Source organism: Micromys minutus (assembly GCF_963924665.1).
Source record: "Micromys minutus genome assembly, chromosome: 14".
Classification (NCBI taxonomy): Eukaryota; Metazoa; Chordata; class Mammalia; order Rodentia; family Muridae; genus Micromys; species Micromys minutus.
This window is the reverse complement of record NC_137983.1, coordinates 42,897,393-42,918,113: the sequence shown is the minus strand read 5'-3', so window position 1 is coordinate 42,918,113 and position 20,721 is coordinate 42,897,393. Positions and strand designations below refer to the sequence as shown.

Genomic DNA, 20,721 nt, shown 5'->3' with positions numbered 1-20,721 from the left:
ATATATATATAATAAATATAATTACATATATAAATTATACATATGCCGTTAAGAACACCGTTTAATGAATAGTTTCAGTTTGAGAAACTTTAAAACTTCTAGTGATGATGGAGGTAATGGTTGTAAAATAATGTGAATATATCGGATGCCTCTGAAATATGCACTTAAAAATGGCTAAAATAGGGGCTGGAGACGGCTCAGCAGGTACGAGCATTGGTTGCTCTTCCAGAGGACCTGGGTTCCAATCATCCACTTAGCAGCTAACCACCACCTGCAACTCAGTTCTAGAGGCTTAGACCTCCTCTGCTTCTGCCCTCCGAGGGCACTGCACACAGATGGTACTCAGACACATAAGCACACAAAACACCCATACACATAAAACAAATTCCAAAACAACCTTTTACAAAATGACTAAAACCATGAGGTGCGTTACATACGGTTTGCTATAATAAGAAACGATGCTGTAGGGGCCTGAGAGATGGCCATCAAGCCTGATGGTCCAAGTCAATCTCTAGGACTCACATGGTCAGATGAGCAAAGATTCTCACCACACCCTTTGATCTCCAAAAGCACACACATGTAAGTTATGCTGAAATGACACATGCTGACATGAAGAGATACTTGTAACGCATGGATATAGTGCTTTCAATGTTAAACATCCCCCATAGACTCAGTGCTTCAGTGGTCCTCTGTGGGGGAGGGAGGCTGTTTTGGAAGTAGCCTTGTTAGGGTGTGATTATTAACGGGCCTCTTGTCCGGTTCACTCTCTACTTTCTGAGTATGATGGTCCAGGCAAGCATCACAGCCCTGCCTGCTGCTGTATCTTCCTTGAAATGAGAGCCTGTATGCCATTGCCATAATGAGCCGTAATAGTAAATATTTGCCCCTCTTAAGTTGCTTTTGTCAGAGTATTGTATTAGAATTCGAAAGTAAGGGTGGGAAACAATGTTTCTAATGTTGGGGTACTGGGGATTGACTCCAGGAGCTCACTCACACATTGGAAGTCAGTAAGACAGCAATTTCAAAAGATGGGGAGGGGATGTCCCAGAAAGATGGAGCTGATGCTTCTGTAAAGCACAGCTTTAAAATCCAAGCAGAACCGATGGCGGAGCTATTTGTGGAGGACCAGGAAGTCGCGTTTGGAGCAGCATGGATCTGATCAGGGGATGTCTTCCCCTGACCTCAGTTCAGTACAGCTCAAACCTGGAAATCCTCTGGTTAAGTAGGAAGCAGCAAAGAAGACTCCTAAACCAGGAAGTGGAGGAAACTCTCAGGTTTGTGTTGTTCTATCCCCCTTTCCACCTCTGCCTTTTCTTTATTCATCCCCAGTCACCTGCACCGCAGTAGCAAATGTGACTGCCAACCAAAAGCTGCAGGACCAGAATTCAGCAGAGCCTTCCTTCCTACCCAGTGGAAATGGACTCTGAAAAAGCCCAAGTCAACTCCCCCCACCCCTCCCCAGGCCCACCTGCTCCTTGGCTGTAGCACAATTGTGAATATAGGCAGATTCTTGTGGGTTTTTTTAATTATTATTTTTTTCTTATTCTTAGGAGTGAGTTAAGGTCAGATGCCCCATTTCCCTTCACCTTCTTCTCAACATGTCTCCTTCCCAGCTCCATGTTTCTCCTTCTCCTCCCTACTCACTGCTGCTCCCACTAGGGCTGCCCCTGTATGCATGGGTATGGTTTTACCCTCAGAAAGGATTCTCCCTCCATAAAGTGACCAACTGGCAGTCTTCCCTCAGTAAGGGGGAGGGGAGGAAGCACTTCCCCAGGCTATGCTGGAGTTCTAGCTGGCTTGATCTTGTGCAAGTTTCTGAGTGCAATAGACCAACTGTTCTGGGTATGCAAGTGTAGTGGCACTTGCCTTTAATCTCAACACTGGGAGGCTGAGTGACCTGAACATCACACCTGATTCCGGTCAGCACAAGACACTTCAAGGTGTGTGAGATGATGAGGGGTCTGCCCATGCCCAAAATAATGCTAAATGGCGTGTACAACCCTGAAACAAATGCTTAAAGGGGCTGAGGTGGCTCAGCTATTGTGAGGAGGATCTGAGAGACAAACACATTGTGATGGCAGAGTAGAGGTGTGGAGCAGAGACTGAGAGTCTAACAGAAGCATGTCTGAGGCAGGGGCTGGCTATCTCGTAGCCTCTGGATCGTAGGACTTACAGGGGAATATCAGCATGCCTGCTTGTGTTTGTCAAGGCAGAATCTCACTTGGTTGGTCAGACTGCCACTGAGCTCGTGGTGAACCTCTGCACGCAGGGATCTTAGGTATGTGCTGCTATGCTGGGCTTAGGCTCTCACAGCTTTGCTGAGTCAGCAGCCCTAACAACCATTTTAAGTCACTGACAGCAATTTCTGAGGATAAATGTTCTTAGACTGGCTTGTTTTTGTCTTTTTGAGACAAAGTCTTCCTATGTGGCCTGGCAGACCTGGACCACAAAATGTAGACCAGGCTAGTCTTGAACTCACAAAGACACGACTGCTTCTGCCTCCTGAATGCTGGCATCCGAGACATGCACCACCACAATTGACCAGTAGGCTAGGCTTTGTTGTTTCTACTACAAACCAGAGATGATATTTTATGCTACTTTCAAATATAGCACTAGAAATTTTGGAAATCCACAAGTGACAAATACTAACATAAGATGTAAAACAACAACAAAAAGAATTAAAAATGACGTAAATGGGGCTGGAGAGGTGGCTCAGTGGTTAGAGCACTGACTGCTCTTCCAGAGGTCCTGAGTTCAGTTCCCAGCAACCACACGGTGGCTCACAACCATCTGTAATGGGATCTGATACCCTCTTCTGCAGGAAGACACCTACAGTGTACTTATGTATAATAAATAAATATATCTTTTAAAAAATGACTTAAATGTATTTTCTCTACTAAAAGTTATTTCCCAAGTTTATGTGGAGAAGAGGATTACTCAACTCCTCAAAGCGGTTTCCTTAGCTGCAGTATGGTGTTCTAACACTGAAAACCCTTTGTGGACTGCTGCTGGAGCCACTCGGATCCTTCCTAACTGGTCTGTGCTTTCCAAGTCCTCCAGCAGCTTCCCAGCTCTGGTTCAGGCAGCAGTACGTTGTCGCTACAGCACAATGGATGCGGGGTGAACTTCTGGATGATAAGGAAGTCACTGTGAGCTATATCCATGTTGAATAAATCCAGTTTAAATCATCTTGAGTAGATTTTGTTGCTGACAGTAAAAAATGGACCAATTTGCATTTTTAACAAATTCACATTTCCCTCCCACAACCACAAATTATATAGTAACATTTTCTTTCTCCATTTTTGACATTTTTTTTTTTTCCAAAAGAAGGCCATCCTCTGTATTCTGAACTGGCATGAACCTCTCTACATGGTCCAGACCCTCCTCAAACTTGCCGTAATTCTCCAATCTCAGCCTCCCAGGCACTGGGCTCTTTGCTTGTCCTTTATATGTTGTTAAACACCAAACACTATGGTGTTGTTTATAGATGATGTGATTTTATTATAAAACTTTTCTTTTGGCATTAGTTGGTTACAGTGACAGCAAGATCCTGTGAGTGTGGCACAGCAGTGCCGACCGACGGTTGCAGTCCCTATGCAATGCACCGAGGTTTAAGTTACTGCAAATCAGTGACACAGTTACCTTCAGTCACTCCTGCACACGGCCTTGCATCACATCGTTCAGGAGATGCTGATTCTACAGGATTGGATTAAATGTTGGGAAGACTACAAAAGCAGTAGTTCCTTTATGGGAAAGTTTTCTTCACCCTCCCCTCCAATGACTTTGCTTTAGAAAACCGACTCTTAGCTAGTCTGAACAGCGTCAGCAAGCAGGAGTCATACTTAGTTCTGTTAAAAGCAGCACCTGGACAGCTTTAGCGCACAGGCAAGAGATGACCACTCTAACCGCTCTACGCTCCTGCACAAGAGGCCTTAGAGCATCGTCCACTTCTTCCGGATGCTCTCGCTTATACACTGGCTGGTGTGTCACTCTCTCTGCTGTGTTTACTCTGAAGGGACCGTCCAATATATCTCCAATACTCCTTTCTTATAGTGTCCTTCTCTTTAGCTAGGATCTCACATAACTGAAAATGAAAAATAAAAGTGTATTAATATTTAGCTCACTCAAAGGCATATGTCAATGTAATGTGGGTGCGCAAACAAGACGCTGTACAGCAGCCACACACTGACAGTGTTGCCCCTAAACCAGAAGGGACCCTGAGAAACCCCGAGAGGTGGCAGCAGATGAGGCAGTGAGTGGACCTGCTGCACACTAACTCACCTCTAGAGCTTTATTAAGGATGTCCTCCTTGTTGTCACACTGGTTTTCTAGCATGTCTTCATAGACATCCACAAGAAAGGCAATTAGGTAGGGGGAACTGTGACTTGGTTGTAAATCAAGCAACTGATTTAATAGATTAGGATATCTGGAAAGACCACGATCCTGCAAAATCCTAAAACAAAACAAAACTCCACTCAGAGAGCGCACACCCAATTGGAAAAAGATCAGGAGAAAGTAAGCAAGGGAAGACTTGTTATGAACAAGTGAGGTGGGAAAAGAAAAAAGAATTTATTTTAAACTGTGTGGGCTTTGATGGAGGCTTAAAGTTGAGTAAAAAATTAACTTAAAATACAATGAAGTTGAACTGGGGATGTGGCTCAGCTGGCAGTGCTTGCCTAGCATGCACAGGACCATGGGCTCAATGCCCAGCAGTGCACAACCCAGGTATGCTGATCACATCTCAAGTCACTGTCAGTGTCATAGTCTTAGAGCAACCTGATATAAAGGAGACCCACCTAAGAAAGCTGTAAACAATCATAACTCAAGCTACATTACGTGTACAATGAAGCAGAGAAGAACTCTTCCTAAAGGTAAAGGGAAGAGCAAGAAAGATGCCCCTACTTTTCTTTAGGTGGTTCTTCACACCTCAGCTACTGAAGGGATTATAGGTCATGGAGCCTCTCCAAGTGTGACTGCGCCTCAGGATCTGGTCTGTGGACCAGGGTGTGTCAAGGGCCAGACCCTCGAAACCTTTTTAAGAGTAAGACTTGTCACTGGAAGCAACTCCGACAGTGAAAATGTTGGCCACCCATCTGAGTGACTTGTCAAGTTTATGCTGCGGTTATATTGAACCCACACGGACGGTGTGTTCCATTCTTTGAAACAAAGTCTAGACGCTTTAGCACTTTGAGTTATACATGCTAGTAAAATGCATCATCATTTCCTTTGTACTGTTCTGAAAACTGTCCTGGTGTGTTCTTGGGGTGAAAAGGAGAGAGACCAAGGGCACGATGCCTGGGGATTACCAACCACCCTGCTTTCACGCTCAGCTGCACCAGCACAGAACACTGCTGGTTCGCTCACGACAAGTGAGAGCAGGTCTTACCCTTTCAAGTAGTTCCACGCACTCTCATTATGTGGCACTAGTTTGATCATCTCCAGAGTGTACCTATGAGAAAACACAAAGGGTTTTAGACGAAAGGAAAGCCGACAGTTTTAGCAGCACTGGGAGAGCACTGGGGAGCCAACTAAGAGAACAGAGGCCTAGTCTGTGCGGTTGTCATCTTGTCGTAGCACCCTGCTTTCCGCTAGGACACGGCGCTGTTGCGGTGGCTCAGCAGTTGAGATCATTGGCTCTTCCAAATTTCCTGCATGCACATGGCAGATCACAACCGTCTGAAACCAGCCCCAAGGGATCCGACCTCCTCCATCTACTTCAAGCACCACATGCAGGTGACACAAAGGCATACTTGCAGACAAAACACTCATACACACAGAATAAACATTTGGGTCTTTTCTTCTAAGATATATAGAAGGGCTGGAGATGGCCTGGTGGATAAGAGCACTTCCTACTCTTCCTGAGGATGTGGGTTTGGTTCTTAGCACCCATATCTGACAGCTCACAATCATCTGTTATCCCTGTTTTCCCAGCATCACAGCATCTGAAGTTGTTGGGCTCTGTAGACATCTGGACACATGTAGCATGTAAAAGACTTTACTTTGGATTGGATCCTCCAAACAACTACATATTCTTTTTAAAAAAAAAAGAATATTGGATCTTTCTCCTTCTGGAAAGAAGGTTAGCTAAAAGCACGGGACCTGTCTTGTATTCATACAGCACCCTGGGGTGGTGAGTCAAAGGCAACTGAGGTCTAAGAAACCTCAGTAACTGACATCACTTCAGGAGCTATAAGAAATGGCATGGAACTGTGCGATGGTGCAGACCTTTAATCCCAGCACTGGGGAGACAGAGGCAGGTGAGCCTCTGTGAGTTCAATGCCAGTCTTCACTACAAAGCATGTCCCAGGCTAGTCATCACTACACAATAAGATCCTGTCTCAAAAAAAAAAAAAAAAAAAAAGGGGGGGGGGAGAAAAAAAGAAGAGAAACATGGAAATTACATAAAAGATAAAAAATAATAAATAAAAATAAAAATGGTCATAAGTATATATTATAAGATTAATAATCAATAATAATGCAATGTCAATGTTCCAAAATCTCAGCAAGACTGGTGCCAAGTAATTTAGGTAAAGTAGACTTAACCTACAGCAGTAGACTAGACTTCACAGAACTATAGCAAAGATACAGTAAATAACAAACTAACAAACAAAAACCCATTGCTGTAGCACTGAAGGGGGGAGGCAGGAATACTACAAGTCCAAACACTGTACCAGTCCATGTACTGTGTTCTAAGCCAGTGTGACACATGAAACTCTGTCTCATAAACACACAACCCTCTGCATATATACCTAAACAATTCCTATAGAAAATGTTGTGCATGTCTGCAAATGCTCGTACAAAGCTTGAAAGGCTATACAGAACTGCAGCTTATTCTAGAGAGAATTAGAAATCTTTTGACAATTCTTTATTTTCTTTCCATCTCTCTCTTTTTAGAGTAAGGATCTCAAGGAGCCCAGGTTGGCCTGGGACTTGTTATATAGCAATGGATGACCTTGACCTTCTGATGTTCCTGCCGACCAACTAAGTGCCAAGGTCACAGGTGTGCAGCACCCACCACACGTGGTTTCATGGTGTGCCGGGGATCAAATTCATGGCTCTGTACAAGCTAGGCAAGTGCTTTACAACTACACCACAAGAAAAGGCAAGTTTTGTCTTTAAACTTAAAAGTTAATTTATAAACAGACTACATTACCCTACAACAAAAGGGGAAGCATAAACACAATCAGAGCTACATGCTTACCTATATTCTTAAGAGTTAAAATTCTAATTAACACACCCGAATCCTCAATTAATACAGCTATTATTTTAAATATCATTTTTGCCATCTTTGGGAATATGCCTTAATTCTGACAAACTGAGAGCCACCGATCTACCCCTAAAGGGAGACCAATCTGCACTTTCCAAATGCTTTTTCAGTATTTTAGTTTTTTTAAAAACTAACCCAATGAAGGCATAGTGAATAAAAAATATTAAATACTTGAAATCCATGCACTACAACCTGGGTCAAGCCACGGTACGGTAACTGTAAAGGGTTCCACTGACTGGTGGGAAAACAACTCCAACAAGAGGAAAGCACTGGTGCTAACGGTCTGAACTTTCTCCTCTGGCATCGACTGTTTATGTCGGGTCAGGAACAGCCCTTGTGTGTGGCGGAGCTTGCCCAGAATCCTAGCACTCAAGTACAAAGCTCTGATGTTCTAGCCCAGCCTGGGCTACAGACAGGGCAAGACCCGGTATTAAAAAGGGGTTGAGGAAAATTGGCTCAGAGCTCTTAAGAGTTTTACATACAGCCACATCTGTCAGTGTGCGTGTGCCATTTTGTCACTACAGATGCACTGTCTAGAGTCACCTGTTTAAAGCTAGGAGTGTTACTCGGCACCTACAGTCAGTCACTTGTACAGCCAAAAGGCTCACAAAAATGACTCAGCATCTGGGAACTACTATCTAAAATGCAACAGAATTTGGTGAGATAGAACCAAAATAAAGACTTCCTGGCACTATGAAACCAATTTCTTCACAATCTCTAGAATCAACAATATATTAAGAAACTTAAGAACCTGCAACACACAGGTGTACTGTATGCATTACAGGCAATTTCATCCTTGATGTGTTTTTCCCAAATCTGCCCCACTGAGTTTCTAGGGCCTGGGAATGTATTGATTTTACAGCATCTGAGTGCCTGAAACATGACAGGTGTGCAAATTTTTAATGAAGGAATGAGCAACACAGGATACTAACTGGACTTCTCTCTCTAACACAGCTCGATCACTGTAGCCAGTGGTATTAGAAATGACAAAATGTCTTTGGTTCCACACAGAGTTATTTCTCACATCCTCTCTGAGAAGCTGGTCTACATACTGCAGCTCGTTATCCCAAAGTCGAAATTCCTAAAAAAAAAAAAAAAAGCCAGTTAGAAATGCTCTACTATTTATAAAACAACAAAAACAAACAAACAAATAAACAAGCAAAATGTCAGCAAAGCTAAGAAGGTAGACCTGAAGAGAAGGGGGTTACCATGGTGACAAGCAGCTGTGATCCTAGCATCCAGTAGATGTACAAGGACTAGAAATTCAAGGTCACTGTCAACTACACATATTCAAATCCAAACTGGGTTACATAAGACATTGTTGGAAAGAAAAAAAGAAGAGAGAGGAGAGTGAGAGACAGAGACAGAGGAAGAGAGAAAGGGAGGAAGAGTAAGGAAGGGAAGGAGAGGAGGAGGAGAGAAATTGAGCATAGATCCCACAAAGGTACAAATTAAACAAACAGAAGTCAAAGAAAATTTAGAAGGGAAAAAACAAAAACCAACAACCAAATTACTGGTAAAGGACTGCATAGCTTTACGAGCACACACACTGATGTGAAGGTATTAATATGCAGCACTAAACACAGAGAAGCACTGTTTAAGTGTAAATACAGGCAGGAGGGATAGCACATATCAGGTATCCCAGCATTCAGGAGGCTGAGGCAGGAGGATCAAGAGTTTAGGAATATTCTGGGCCACAGATTGAAACCTTGCCTCAAAAACAAAACAAGTAAACTTTAAAAAGGAAATGCATGATAAAATTACTTTAAAACAAACAGAGAGATATGCACATTTTATTTAAATGTCAAGTTTTACTTTATGGTTAAGGCATTTTGAAAAAGTGAGTGTATTTTTATTTTTTATTTCACAACAGCAAGATTAAGAATTTCTAAGTTGGTCGCTAATTTTAAAAGTCATAACATTGTCATGAAAAGTTCTATGCTGATGAACAATGAAGGGGGAGTACTGTTGTATGGCCACACAGCAAGCTCTCCCAAGTACTGCCAACCATCCCCAAACACCAAGTTCGAGAAACACTGACTTACATAACTTTTTAAAGTATTTTTTTCTTCATTTTTAATCTCATGTGTATGAAGGTTTGGCTGTATGCATGTCTGTGTCCCCTGTGCATGTAGACCAGAAGCAGGTGTAAGATCCCCTGAGTCTTGGGTTACAGTTGTGAGCTGCCACACAACAGTGCTCCCCCTTCAAACTCAGGTCTTCTGCAAGAGTAGCAAGTGCTACTCGGAAGAGAGATCCAACCCATCATATAATTTTTTTAAAGTTTATTTATTATATATAAGTACACCGGAGCTGTCTTATTTATTGTATATAAGTACACACCAGAAGAGGGCATCAGATCCCATTACAGATGGTTGTGAGCCACCATGTGGCTGATGGGATTTGAACTCAGGACCTCTGAAAGAGCAGTCAGCGCTCTTAACCGCTGAGCCACCTCTCCAGCCCCCTCCCCTCCCTTTTTTGGTTTCAAGCATCTTTACAGGTTTAATCATGTACGCTCATCTGTTTGTTCAGACTCAGACTTTAAGGAAGGTGATACCTGAATGACCCACTGTCGATGCTGCCAGGCATGATAGTTCTTTGCATCCTGATTAAGAATATTGGCAATGAACTCAAGCTCTTGAGAAGGATCTTTCAGCCATTCCACTAATACTCTCCTATGGTGCCTGCCAATAGAAAAGGGAAAGCATAGGTCAAGTCAGAAAATACAAGTTCACCCCTAATTCCCAAAGCTGCCAGAAAGGTTAACAGTGACAGAGTTCCAGCACTGAGTTGAGAGGCACAGTGACAGATTGTGTACAATCAGCTATGTAGGGCATAGGTCTCTCAAGCCAGACCTGCAACTACGGTAATTTTTTCACAGCCCAGGCCTTTGTTCAGCAGTTCTGAAGAGATGTGATACTAGTCCACCCGTTCTAATGACTCTCTAAATAAAACCAGTCAGTCACTGTCACTATGATCAGAATGTCACCAGACAAGCAACTCTTCATTCTACCAGTTTGTAAGCAGAACTTATTTACTTCTGCCCTAAAAAAATGTGTAAGTAGGACAAGTTACAAATCTGTCACAAGACAGTTTCTGTGCTAGAGAAAGACTTTTTATACTGTGCTCCATTTTCAGTTTTCCTTACTCACTCTGGAAGGTAAAAGGTGCACCATGAGGCAATAGTGAGCTCAATGGTGGAGCACTTGCCTAGTGTGTGTTGAAACTCTGGCTTTCATCCCCACATGACCAGGAAACAAACATGTTCACGGGGTAAGGCAGTGTTAATAGTGTGACTAGTCCACTGTGAGCTGCATGGTGTGTGAAAGGTGCTCATGAGCACAAGGGCCATGAACAGGAAACTCAGGTAAAACCCAACACCACAGGGATGAACATTTTAAAGATCTACCTCACATAATATAAACAAGGCAAGATGCTATCAGTGAAAAAATCCTAAAAAAAAAAAGAATTTCTATTATTGAACATGACTAATATTTTCTTTCCCCAACTTTTGAGGTATGTTTTACCAATCTGACTTCTCGTAAAACAACAATACAATAATCTGCTGATATTCTATGATTTAAAGACTTTTCAGAGACAGGAATAGTTTACAGCATAGTTTCACAGTGAGAATTTAATAAAGATCAACTAGTTAGAAGCCAGGGTTTGCACTGCTCATCTTGCATTAGAATGAAAGTCAAGCATTGATTCCCAGGCAAACCCCACTGAGTGCTCTACTCAGCAGCTGCCACGGCCGGCTCAGTGCTGCTTCTCCTAACACTGGGGACAGGCGTTAACCAACTAGAGCAGTGGTTCTAAACTTTCCTAAGGCTGCAACTCTCATGTTGTGGTGGCCCAACCATAACATTATTTTTGTTGTTACTTCATAACTAATTTTGCTACTGTTATACATTGTAAGGGAATGTCTGATGTTTCTAATTATTTTATGTGACCCCTGTAAAAGTGTTGCTCCACTCCCAAAGGGCCCGCCCGCAGGTTGAGAACCACTGCCATATCTAGATCAATGTCCATAAGGTCATGCTCAGGTCTGTGGTTATCCTCTGCCTGTCTCTCAAGGGCTCCTGAAATGTGCTGTAGACAGAATTATATGCATGTCTCTGAGTGCAAGGTGCTCTTGAGTTCTTGTGTTCAGAATGTTTCTTTTGCTTCAGAAGTCTTCTCCACAGGCTTTTCTCATTTCTTGCACCCACCGCTTACTCACCGCCGCAGCACACAGAAGTGCCAGCGGTCCATCTCTGGGCACTATCACAACTCGAGTCCTTTCTTTTCCTCTCATTTCTCTTTTTCTGCTTCTGTTCCCTGCTTTCCCACCACAATGTTTTCACAATGATCCATAAAAATAGCTGGTTTTTATTCACGCTCATCTTTAGATTGTTACTAGCTTTCCTGTAGCTACAAGACTAATAAACATTTTAGTTAGATGAATATAAATTATCAAATATAAGAAAATTATTTTATACTGACCAGGAAACCATTTTCAGATTTTTCCCAATCTAGTACTTCTGCTCCAAAAACCAAAACTGAAATTTTATGAGGCAGGTAACAGTCTGAATGTAAAGCACTCAATTGATAAAGAAATCTCAGCACCCAGTGCCAAATGCTACAGCAGAGTGACATATTTCCTTCTTGCTTTCCTCTTACCAAACTTGATAGTTTTTGGGCTGTTCCTCAATTATTGCAGTGATGTAGTTCATTTCCTCTTGTAGATCCTTTTGAAGCGACCTTAAGAGAACTCTCCGAAAATGCCTATAGCAAAACACCAAACACCCAACACCTCATTACTTTATACAAGTTGCTTAGCAAGAATGTCAAATAAAGTTGCTAGACAAGACTACAATAGACAGACAGACAATAGTCTGTCTGGTGCTTATTCTACATGGCCAATACGCTGGCAATCTAAGAGCTTACAACTGCCCACATTCATACATCTAGAACTGGAAGAATGGAGCAGTTCATGTAAACAGAGAGGCTCACAAACAAATGCAAGACAGAAGTAAAGTTTGAGCTTTAAGGAATGGAAAGATGAATAATTAAAATGTTATTTTCAGGTAATATTCTAGATTCTATAATAAAAATAAAACCCTTCCTTTTCCATAGGATACAGTTTACATAATATACTATATAATAATTATATTACAAACATTACCAAAATATTGTATTCAGAACCACCATCAAAATCTTACAAATAAAACAAGGCATTCTGCAGGACGTGCTGGCACAGCCCTTTAACCCCCACCCTCAGAAAGCAGAGTCTGGAATATAAAGTTCCAGGACAGCCAGGGCTACACAATAAATACAATAAGACAAATTGAACAAAAGAAACAACGATGAAAACAACAACAAAAGCAACCAAGAAAAGAAAACCCGGGAGGGTTAACATGCAGCTAAGAGTCAATCCAGAAGAGGACAGGAGAGACGAACACATAGAGGTCAAGACAAGGCTCAGTTGTTAAGGAGGTTAAGTTTTAAACCCAGGACAAGCAATTGAGGCGCCTATTTAATATATCAAAACAGACCCGGCCTCCAGGTTCTCCTAGTATCCCTCAGTCCCTACCTATTACAGGTATGGCTGGCATACCCCGATCCCTACCATAAACATCCAGTTCAGGGGCTGAGCTGCCCTTCCCCAGAAGCTCTTCTCTATGTAATCTAGACATTTTGGTTACTTACTCTCTCTGCCCCTCACTGTTTCTGCCTCGTTCTGTCTTTCAGCCCTCTCTCTGAGTTCTCTGTCTCTCTGCCTATCTCCCTGTCCACATAACGACTTCTCCAGCTTGGCCCTTAGCCTGGTGAATTCACCTGAGAGCCATTCCCAAGTAAACCTGCTTTTGTACTTCTAATCCAGCAGTGTTCTTACCTGGGCTCAGTCCCCATGGTGGCTCAAGGCCATCCTGTAACTCTAATTCCAGATCCCACTCTCTCCTCTCTGACCTTTGAAGGCACCGGGCATGCATGTCGCATACAGATACACATGTAAACAAAACATTCAAATACATTTTCAAAAAAAGGGTTTAAAAGAAGAATGAGAATTTTTTCCACAACTGAGGTTTAAAAAAAAAAGGAAAGGAAACTGCTTTCACTGTAGAAGTCTCTTAGTAAAGTCAAAGACTTTAAGACAAAAAAAAACAAAACAAACAAAAAAAAAAAACTCTTAAATAAATCTAACTTTAAAAAACAAAGTTTTTAAATGTATTTCAATGTTCTGCCTGCATATAATGTATGCCCCACATGCACACACTGGCCTGCATAAGCCAGAGGAGGACATGGAGTTATAGATGGCTGTGAGCTACCATGGGTGCTGGGAACTAAATCTAGGTCCTATTTAAGAGCAACAAGCAAGCCTTTAATCCTAGTAGAGGCCAACAGAGCTAGGAGTTTGAGGCCAGTCTGGTCTAATGAGCTCCGCGACAACCAGTGCTACACAGAGAAACCCTGTCTTGAAAAACCAAACCAAACAACAAACAAAAGCAGTAAGTGCTCTTAACTACTCTCCAACCTCATCTTAAACACTTTTATCCACAATCTTCTCTACGCTTTCTTCTGCTCAAGGATGTGCTTTGCAAAAATGAGAATCCCAGGAGGTAGATACAGAAGCATCACAAGTCTTCCTCAGCCACCTTCTGAGTTTAAGGTCAACCTGAGCTATGTTAGAGTCTGCTACAAAAACGAAAACAGGGCTGGTGAAGTGGCTTAGAGGGTAAAGGGGTATGATAGCAACCAAGCCTGAAGATTGAGCTCAATTTCTGAGACCCACACGGTGGAAGGAAATGACTACCAATGGGTGCTGTGATATGTATGTGCATTGTACACACATAAGTTAAAAAATTAAAACAAAAGATCCTCCATTAAAGGACATATTGTCCTCTGAGACACGGACAGCAAGAAGCATAACTCACTTGTGGTATAAAGAAGCACAGCTGACTCTGCATCTTTCATAGAAAGAATTATGTCGACAATGCAAAAGCAAACAGTAACACACAGTGTTATCTGATACACAGAAGTCAATTCAAGAAAATGGGAATGGGGTTCTGGTAACACAAGGGACTGGAGCAGAGACTTATTCTCATTCAACAGACTTGAGGGCAAATATGGGAATCACTATTTTGATGAAAACTGGAGTGCAGTTAAGAGGGGCTCACTTGGACTCAAACACGAGACTTGCTAGAAGTAAGTATTAATGGACACCATTACTTACCACACTGTGTAGTTGGCTGCATTTAACTCAATAGCATCTTGGGTGAGCTTAAAGGCTCGTTCGCTTCTTTCATCGAGCTGCAGAACAGCTCGGAAGTAATCATAGACATCTCTAACTGGAGAGAACGCACAGTATGTGAGGGTCACTTTCTGTTTAACACTACAACCACAGTAGAAACCCATTACACACCTATGTGGTCTTTGCATGTGTATCACTTATATGAAAAAGCAGAGTCTAACAGCTGGGTGGTTGGGCTGCTCTATTACTCTATTGATTTTGTGGTGATAGTGTCTCATGTATACTAGGCTGGACCCAAGCTTGCTTTGTATCTGAGGCTATCTTTGAACTCCTGATCCTGACTCCCAAGCACTAGGTTACAATGGTGTACCATATCAGCAGATGCAAATGACAGTGAATGCCACTCAGTGCTCGACGTCACAGATGCAACACACGAGCTATGTAAGTCTAGTCATGCTTACCACGTGTATTATAGGTTAATGCCAAACTAAATCTTTCAAACACCCTATGTAATATTCATGCTGTAACAGATCTAAATCTTAATGGTTACAGAAATTACAAGTATTATTTTTAATCTATTTCTCTCTGAAATACATAACTGTTTTCTTAATTTTGCTGTTTTAAAAACTGCTGCATATTCTAACAACTGTTATTCCTGGTGTTAACTATGAGGAGCTGAACAGTGTATTAGCACATATGTAAGAAATTCACTCAATCTCTTCAAGAATTCCTTTTACTGTCCTCATTTAGAGTTTTCTATGGGTGTTGACTACGTAAAGGTTAAATACTGTGTTCATGGATAAAGATCCAGTAAAATGAATATGTCAGAACTTTAGCCAGGTAGTCAGACTCCAAGTCTGTGCTCTTAGCCCTCAACATCTCTCTTTTTAAAAGAGATTTAATTTTCTTTTCACTTATGTGTGACTGTGTGTACTGAGGTATCCATGGAAGCCAGAAGAGGGTGTTCCCTGGAGCTAGAATTACAGGGAGTATGAGCTGCCTCATGTGGGTGCTGGGCAACCAACTCAGGTCCTCTGCTCTTATCTTCTCGGCCGTCTCTTTGGCAGCTACCTTATGCCATCTGCTAAAGTGAGTCTAGAATTGGTAGCAGAAGCTGCTCGCAGGGCTGAAGACACGGCTCAGCAGGTAACAGCACTTACTGCTTCTACTGAGGACCTGGGTTTGGCTGATGTTTGGTTACTACTGATGTAGACATTTCTGTGTGAATATTTCTATTTCTTCTAGAAATATGGAAATATTTCAGAAAACATTTTCATGTAGTTAAATATGCTGAAATTTTACTTAAGAGCATTTTATATCTAATCTCATAATGCCTTCATCATTATTATTTTCTTCGCTTATCTTTTTTCCCCTGAGAAATGGATGATGATGTTTCTTGATCAGAGACAATGTGCCTGTGGTTCTGCTGGGGATTAAATCCAGGGGTACTGCATATGGCAGGCAAGTGCTCTACTGAAGCTACAGCTCCACCCAAAGATTATTCTCTTACTTTTACATATGGCTTATTTGTTTTTGTTTCAAGTCATCAATTCACCTCTAATTTACTTTTTTACAATTAAGATATTAAGTTATATCAATAAGACATAAATATGCTTTTTATTTAAACCCATAGTCAACAGAACAATGCATGAAACACACTTTTTAGTCACTCACTGAGCCTCATATATACTGAGGTCTACTTTCAGTGCTTACGACCCTTCTGATTTTTGTACTAGCAGGACATGTTAACTGTTCAGCTACGTTTTTATACTTGATATATGGCAAACCCCATAACATTGTTCTCCTTTTCAAACATTTGTTACCATTACTTTATAACCAGTAAATGAATAATTAAATTATTTTTGCAAAAAGAAATGATCTTAGAAAACAAAGTGCTGAGAGTAGAAAATTTACACATGCAAACATAGAAACACATAAAATTCCAAAAGCAGCACTCCATCTATTTACCATTTCCTAGAAGAACAATCACCATTTGTATGACTCCTGTTTACAGCACAGTTCACATTCATTCACGTTCAAAGAATAGGCTACTTTGTTAAAGAAAACATCACTACATACATTTCAACTAACACTGCACAACTAAATATATTTTACAATGCCGGTACTTGAACAACTAAAGCTTACTCTAAATAAAACAGTAATTCATCTGTTATACTTTAAATGCAAATTAGAAGCACAACCAGACAATCACTATTATGTATTATAATGTAACATTCATTGCTTTGAATATCTCCACCCCCTGAATAAAATATGAAGACAAATGACAAAGAAAACATTAACTCACCAAAGTAATTCAGGTTAAACAAAAGTCTCTCACTTTTCTTGCTTTATGGTTGTAAATTTCAATTTTGTTAAAAAAAAAAGTTCAGCTTACATAAAGTTCAGCTTACAGAGATTTTCCTAATAAACATAAACTTACATTTTTCACTGTAGATGATCTGGACCACTGGATTAGGGCCATCATTCTGGGGCACGGGGTCTATATCAGCCCATTCTTCCCTGTCCCTGAAAACAGACATGTTCATGATTATATTCAAACATGTTAGAAGAAAACAATTCTGATGGTTTTTGTTTGTTTGTTTCTTGTTTCTGTTTATTTTTAATTGGCAACAATCACCAATCAAATGGGAATCTTAATGTAATCATTGGATTCTTCCATGTGAACCTCTGCCACTTTGTTTCATATATTAAAAATTTTAAAGTAAAACAGAAATAATCTTTGGATTAGAAAAAATGATTAAGGGGCTGGAGATATGGCTCAGCAGTAAAAAACACTTGTTGCTCTTACAGAAGGCCAGAGTTCAGTTCAAAGCACCCACATGTCGATTTGAAATTATAATTCTCATTCCAGGGGATGAGATGCCTTTTTCTGAACTCCACGGGTAGTGGAGCACATGAGCACAGACATATACCCAGGCACACAGGCATAAAGTAAAATGCTTTTTTTTCTTTTCAAAAACAAAGTTTTCTGTGTAGCCTTGGAACTTGCTCTAGGGAACAGGCTGGCTTTGAACTCACAGGAGATCCATCTGCCTCTGCCTCCTGAGTGCTGGGACTAAAGGTGTGTGCCACAGCCAACTGGCTTAAAACACCTATTTAAAAAAAATTAATAATAAACAATTTCAAATTTATAGTGTGGAAAAATGTTGTCTTCTAAAATGTATCCAAGTTTTAACTTAAAAATTAGCTTCAGGGCTGGAGAGATGGCTCAGCCGTTAAGAGCACTGACTGCTCTTCCAGAGGTCTTGAGTTCAAATCCCAGCAACCACATGGTGGCTCACAACCATCTGTAATGAGACTGATACCCTTTTCTGGTATGTCTGAAGACAGTTACAGTGTACTCATATATATATAAATAAATAAATCTTTAAAAAACCAATTAGCTTCACTCATGTATTTAGTAAGATTCTGGAGTTAGTATTTTTTTAAAACATGAACTAACCTTTTAAACTCAAGTTAGGACTGGGGATATATCTCAAGAGGTAGAATACAGGCACAAAGTCCTAGGAGTGATGCCTCAATCCCCCTTCCAACATCAATCGAAGCATTAGGAGTTATTGTTACTTGAGAGTGGCCTGGTAGGGTCACTAACAGGCAGAGTAAGGGCCTGGGATGTGGGACAATGCCTGCTTAGCGTGAGTGAGAGAAGGCTCTGGAATCTGACAACTGCCTAAGCAGGAACATTAGCGTTATAACTTCCTGTGTGACATTAAGAAAATCATTAATCTGCCTGGATGTCAGTTTCTTCATTTATAAGATGAACATAATGTTATCAGTCAACTTTGGAAGGCTACTTTGAGAGGGAATAAGAGGTAATGAGTACTCTGAGTACTTAAAACCTGCCTAACATACTGTAAGCTCTCTAACAATCCAGGGAAAAGTCTCAAAACAACAGTATATCGAAACAACAGGCGCCTATGGAGACTTCCATGAACTGCTCAGTGTGACCATCCTTTACTTATATTCTTTTCTTCTTCTCTATACCAATCAGTTACTGACAGCAGACATTTAATTACTGACAGTATACAGTTAACCTTGAAATCCAATCCCTTATGTTAAGAAGAGAGGGAAAAGAACGACCTGCTAATATATATAAAACCTAGAGTCATGGAAAACACTGTCATTTAATCCTTCGGAAATCCGAAGAACATGATTCACAAATCAGAGAAAAGTTCAGAGAGCCATGGGACCCCACAACCAATCTGAAGTCATCAAACTGCAGAAACCTCTGCATAATGCCTTTCACTCATTCATGGAAACATAGCAAATGAGTCATCTAAAAGGTTTAGGTGGAACTACAGAAAACAGTAAGTACTTTTTGACACGGGACTAGGGAACAGAGAAAGGAGAGAACAGAAGGGATGGGCACAGTGGCAAAGCTGAAGGAAAGGCAAGAAAGTTTGCTCCAGTTGGCAGAAGGCATGTAAAGCCCTGACGGCGTTTGCAAAGAGCAAATCCAGCCGTTTTAATTAAATTGTTCCGCAGCAAGCTGTCAAAAGGACACCTTTCTGATGATGTATGGCTATCAGCAGGGCAGCACTGCGGGACTACGGAAGTGTCACCGCACCCAAGCTTCAGAAGAGCGCCGCCGCAGCCTGCTACCCGGGGCTGCGCGGATTCGGAGGGCGCCCCCGTTCGCCCGGCTGCGGCGTCGCTCGCACCTCAGCTTTGGCAACGCTGCTCATCCCCGGCCTCCAGCGCCCGGGCCCGCGGGAGGGCGTTACCTGTACAAGACATAGGTGGGCGAGTCCAGGCTCCGAAACCCGTCGTCCATAGGGGATGCCGCCGCTTCCCCGGCCTCGGCCGCCATCTCTTCTTCCTGCGGCGGCTGAGCTGGCGGCGGAGGAGGCGGGGGCGGCGGTTGCTCTGGCTGTCCGGGCTCACCGCCTGGCGCAGATTCTCCGACCCCCTCAGTGGCCGCCATCTCGCCTCCGTCCGCAGCAGAGGTGGTGGTAGAGGCCCCGCCCCCTCCGCGGCCCGCCCCGCCCCCGGCGTGGCCCACTTCCGGTTCCTCAGGTTCTACCATAGAGGCGTGGGGGTAGAGGGCCCGGCCCGGAGGCCTGGACAGGCCAGGATGTCTACTGTGCTCTTTGCTGTGGTTCCAGGGGCCCTTCCCGGTTGAAGGTCTTCAGAGGCCTTTAGGTGCTTCTTGACAATCTATGGTGTTAGTGCTGTTTTCTTCTTTGTGTAACTTCAATATTTCTTTGCTTTTGTTTCTTTTTCAACGCTGGGAATGGAACCCGAAGACTTAACACATGTTACTCATGTGCTCTAACACCAAGTGACAACTCCAGTCCCCAGCTGCCCCCTTCTTTTGGACTGTCTTAGGAGTGTGAAGAATTGAAAACAGTGCACAGCCAGCCACCTCTCTTCCCTCTCAGGGTTCCACTTTAACCTTGAAAGGGCCTTTACGTTCTTTCACACTTTACATGGTTTTCAATGCTAGGAGTTTAAATAAAGCAGCATTTTGTTAATCGGGGAGGGGCGTCTTTGGAGTTAATTTGGATTCTGCGTGAGTAATACGCATGTATGTTATACATAATGGGAGCTCCTTTCTTAATATTATAGGGGATAGATATATTCAATTAACAAATATTTACTATCAAATAGGCACAGGGTTCACTCGAAGCAGTGCAAAAACCAACATGTCTGGTCAGAGTATATTCTAGGGAGGGTTCTTAAATCAGGACTGATTGAGGCAAAGTGGGAATAAAAGAAAGAGACTGATGTCATTAGAAGCATATTGAATTTTAATTAGGAAAAACAACAACAAAAAACCAAGAATGGTCATGGGGCCTTGGAGGTTTTATAGTGTAGAAAAGGATCTTTTGGGATCCCAACAGAGATTGGTATGGGATCTTAGCAGAAGTTTTCCCCATCCTAACATCCCACAGGTGTTACCAGTCAAACCATCTTTTGTGCCCTTAGTTTCTCAGCACATCTGTGCTAGTGATCAGACCCAGAACTTAGAAATGCTAGTATCTACCCCACACCTTTCTATTGCTAATCTACACACCCACCCTGCCAAGATAAAAAGTGGAAAACCTACACTATATAATTCTAAACATTTTTTAAAATACCATTTATTCATTACTTTATGTGTGTGTGTGTGTGTGTTTTGAGTTATGTGCCAGAAGGGAGCACCCACCCTTGGGGGAACTTGTATGAAATTCCCTTTGTTCCCTGGATTATCCCT

At 42.0% G+C, this 20,721-nt stretch overlaps 1 protein-coding gene across 1 annotated transcript; it reads right to left on the bottom strand.

Annotated features, from left to right (window-relative positions):
• Window positions 1-3,277: 3,277 nt before the first annotated feature.
• On the bottom strand, window positions 3,278-19,487 carry FNTA (farnesyltransferase, CAAX box, subunit alpha). Its single transcript, XM_080928477.1, has 9 exons — window positions 19,250-19,487; window positions 16,945-17,030; window positions 14,487-14,601; window positions 11,933-12,037; window positions 9,828-9,954; window positions 8,200-8,348; window positions 5,387-5,449; window positions 4,282-4,453; window positions 3,278-4,084 (listed from the first exon to the last, which is right to left on the bottom strand). The coding sequence occupies exons 1-9, from the start codon at window positions 19,447-19,449 to the stop codon at window positions 3,968-3,970; spliced, it is 1,134 nt and encodes a 377-aa protein (XP_080784603.1). The 5' UTR covers window positions 19,450-19,487; the 3' UTR covers window positions 3,278-3,967.
• Window positions 19,488-20,721: the final 1,234 nt, after the last annotated feature.

Bases quoted from the DNA above. Each gene is read 5' to 3' on its own strand.
- FNTA (XM_080928477.1), bottom strand. From the start codon at position 19,449: ATGGCGGCCACTGAGGGGGTCGGAGAATCTGCGCCAGGCGGTGAGCCC. The intron at 17,031-19,249 runs GTAACGCCCTCC...GTCTGTTTTCAG, and splicing joins CCCACCTATGTCTTGTACAG to GGACAGGGAAGAATGGGCTG. The intron at 14,602-16,944 runs GTAAGTTTATGT...CGTTCTCTCCAG, and splicing joins GATCATCTACAGTGAAAAAT to TTAGAGATGTCTATGATTAC.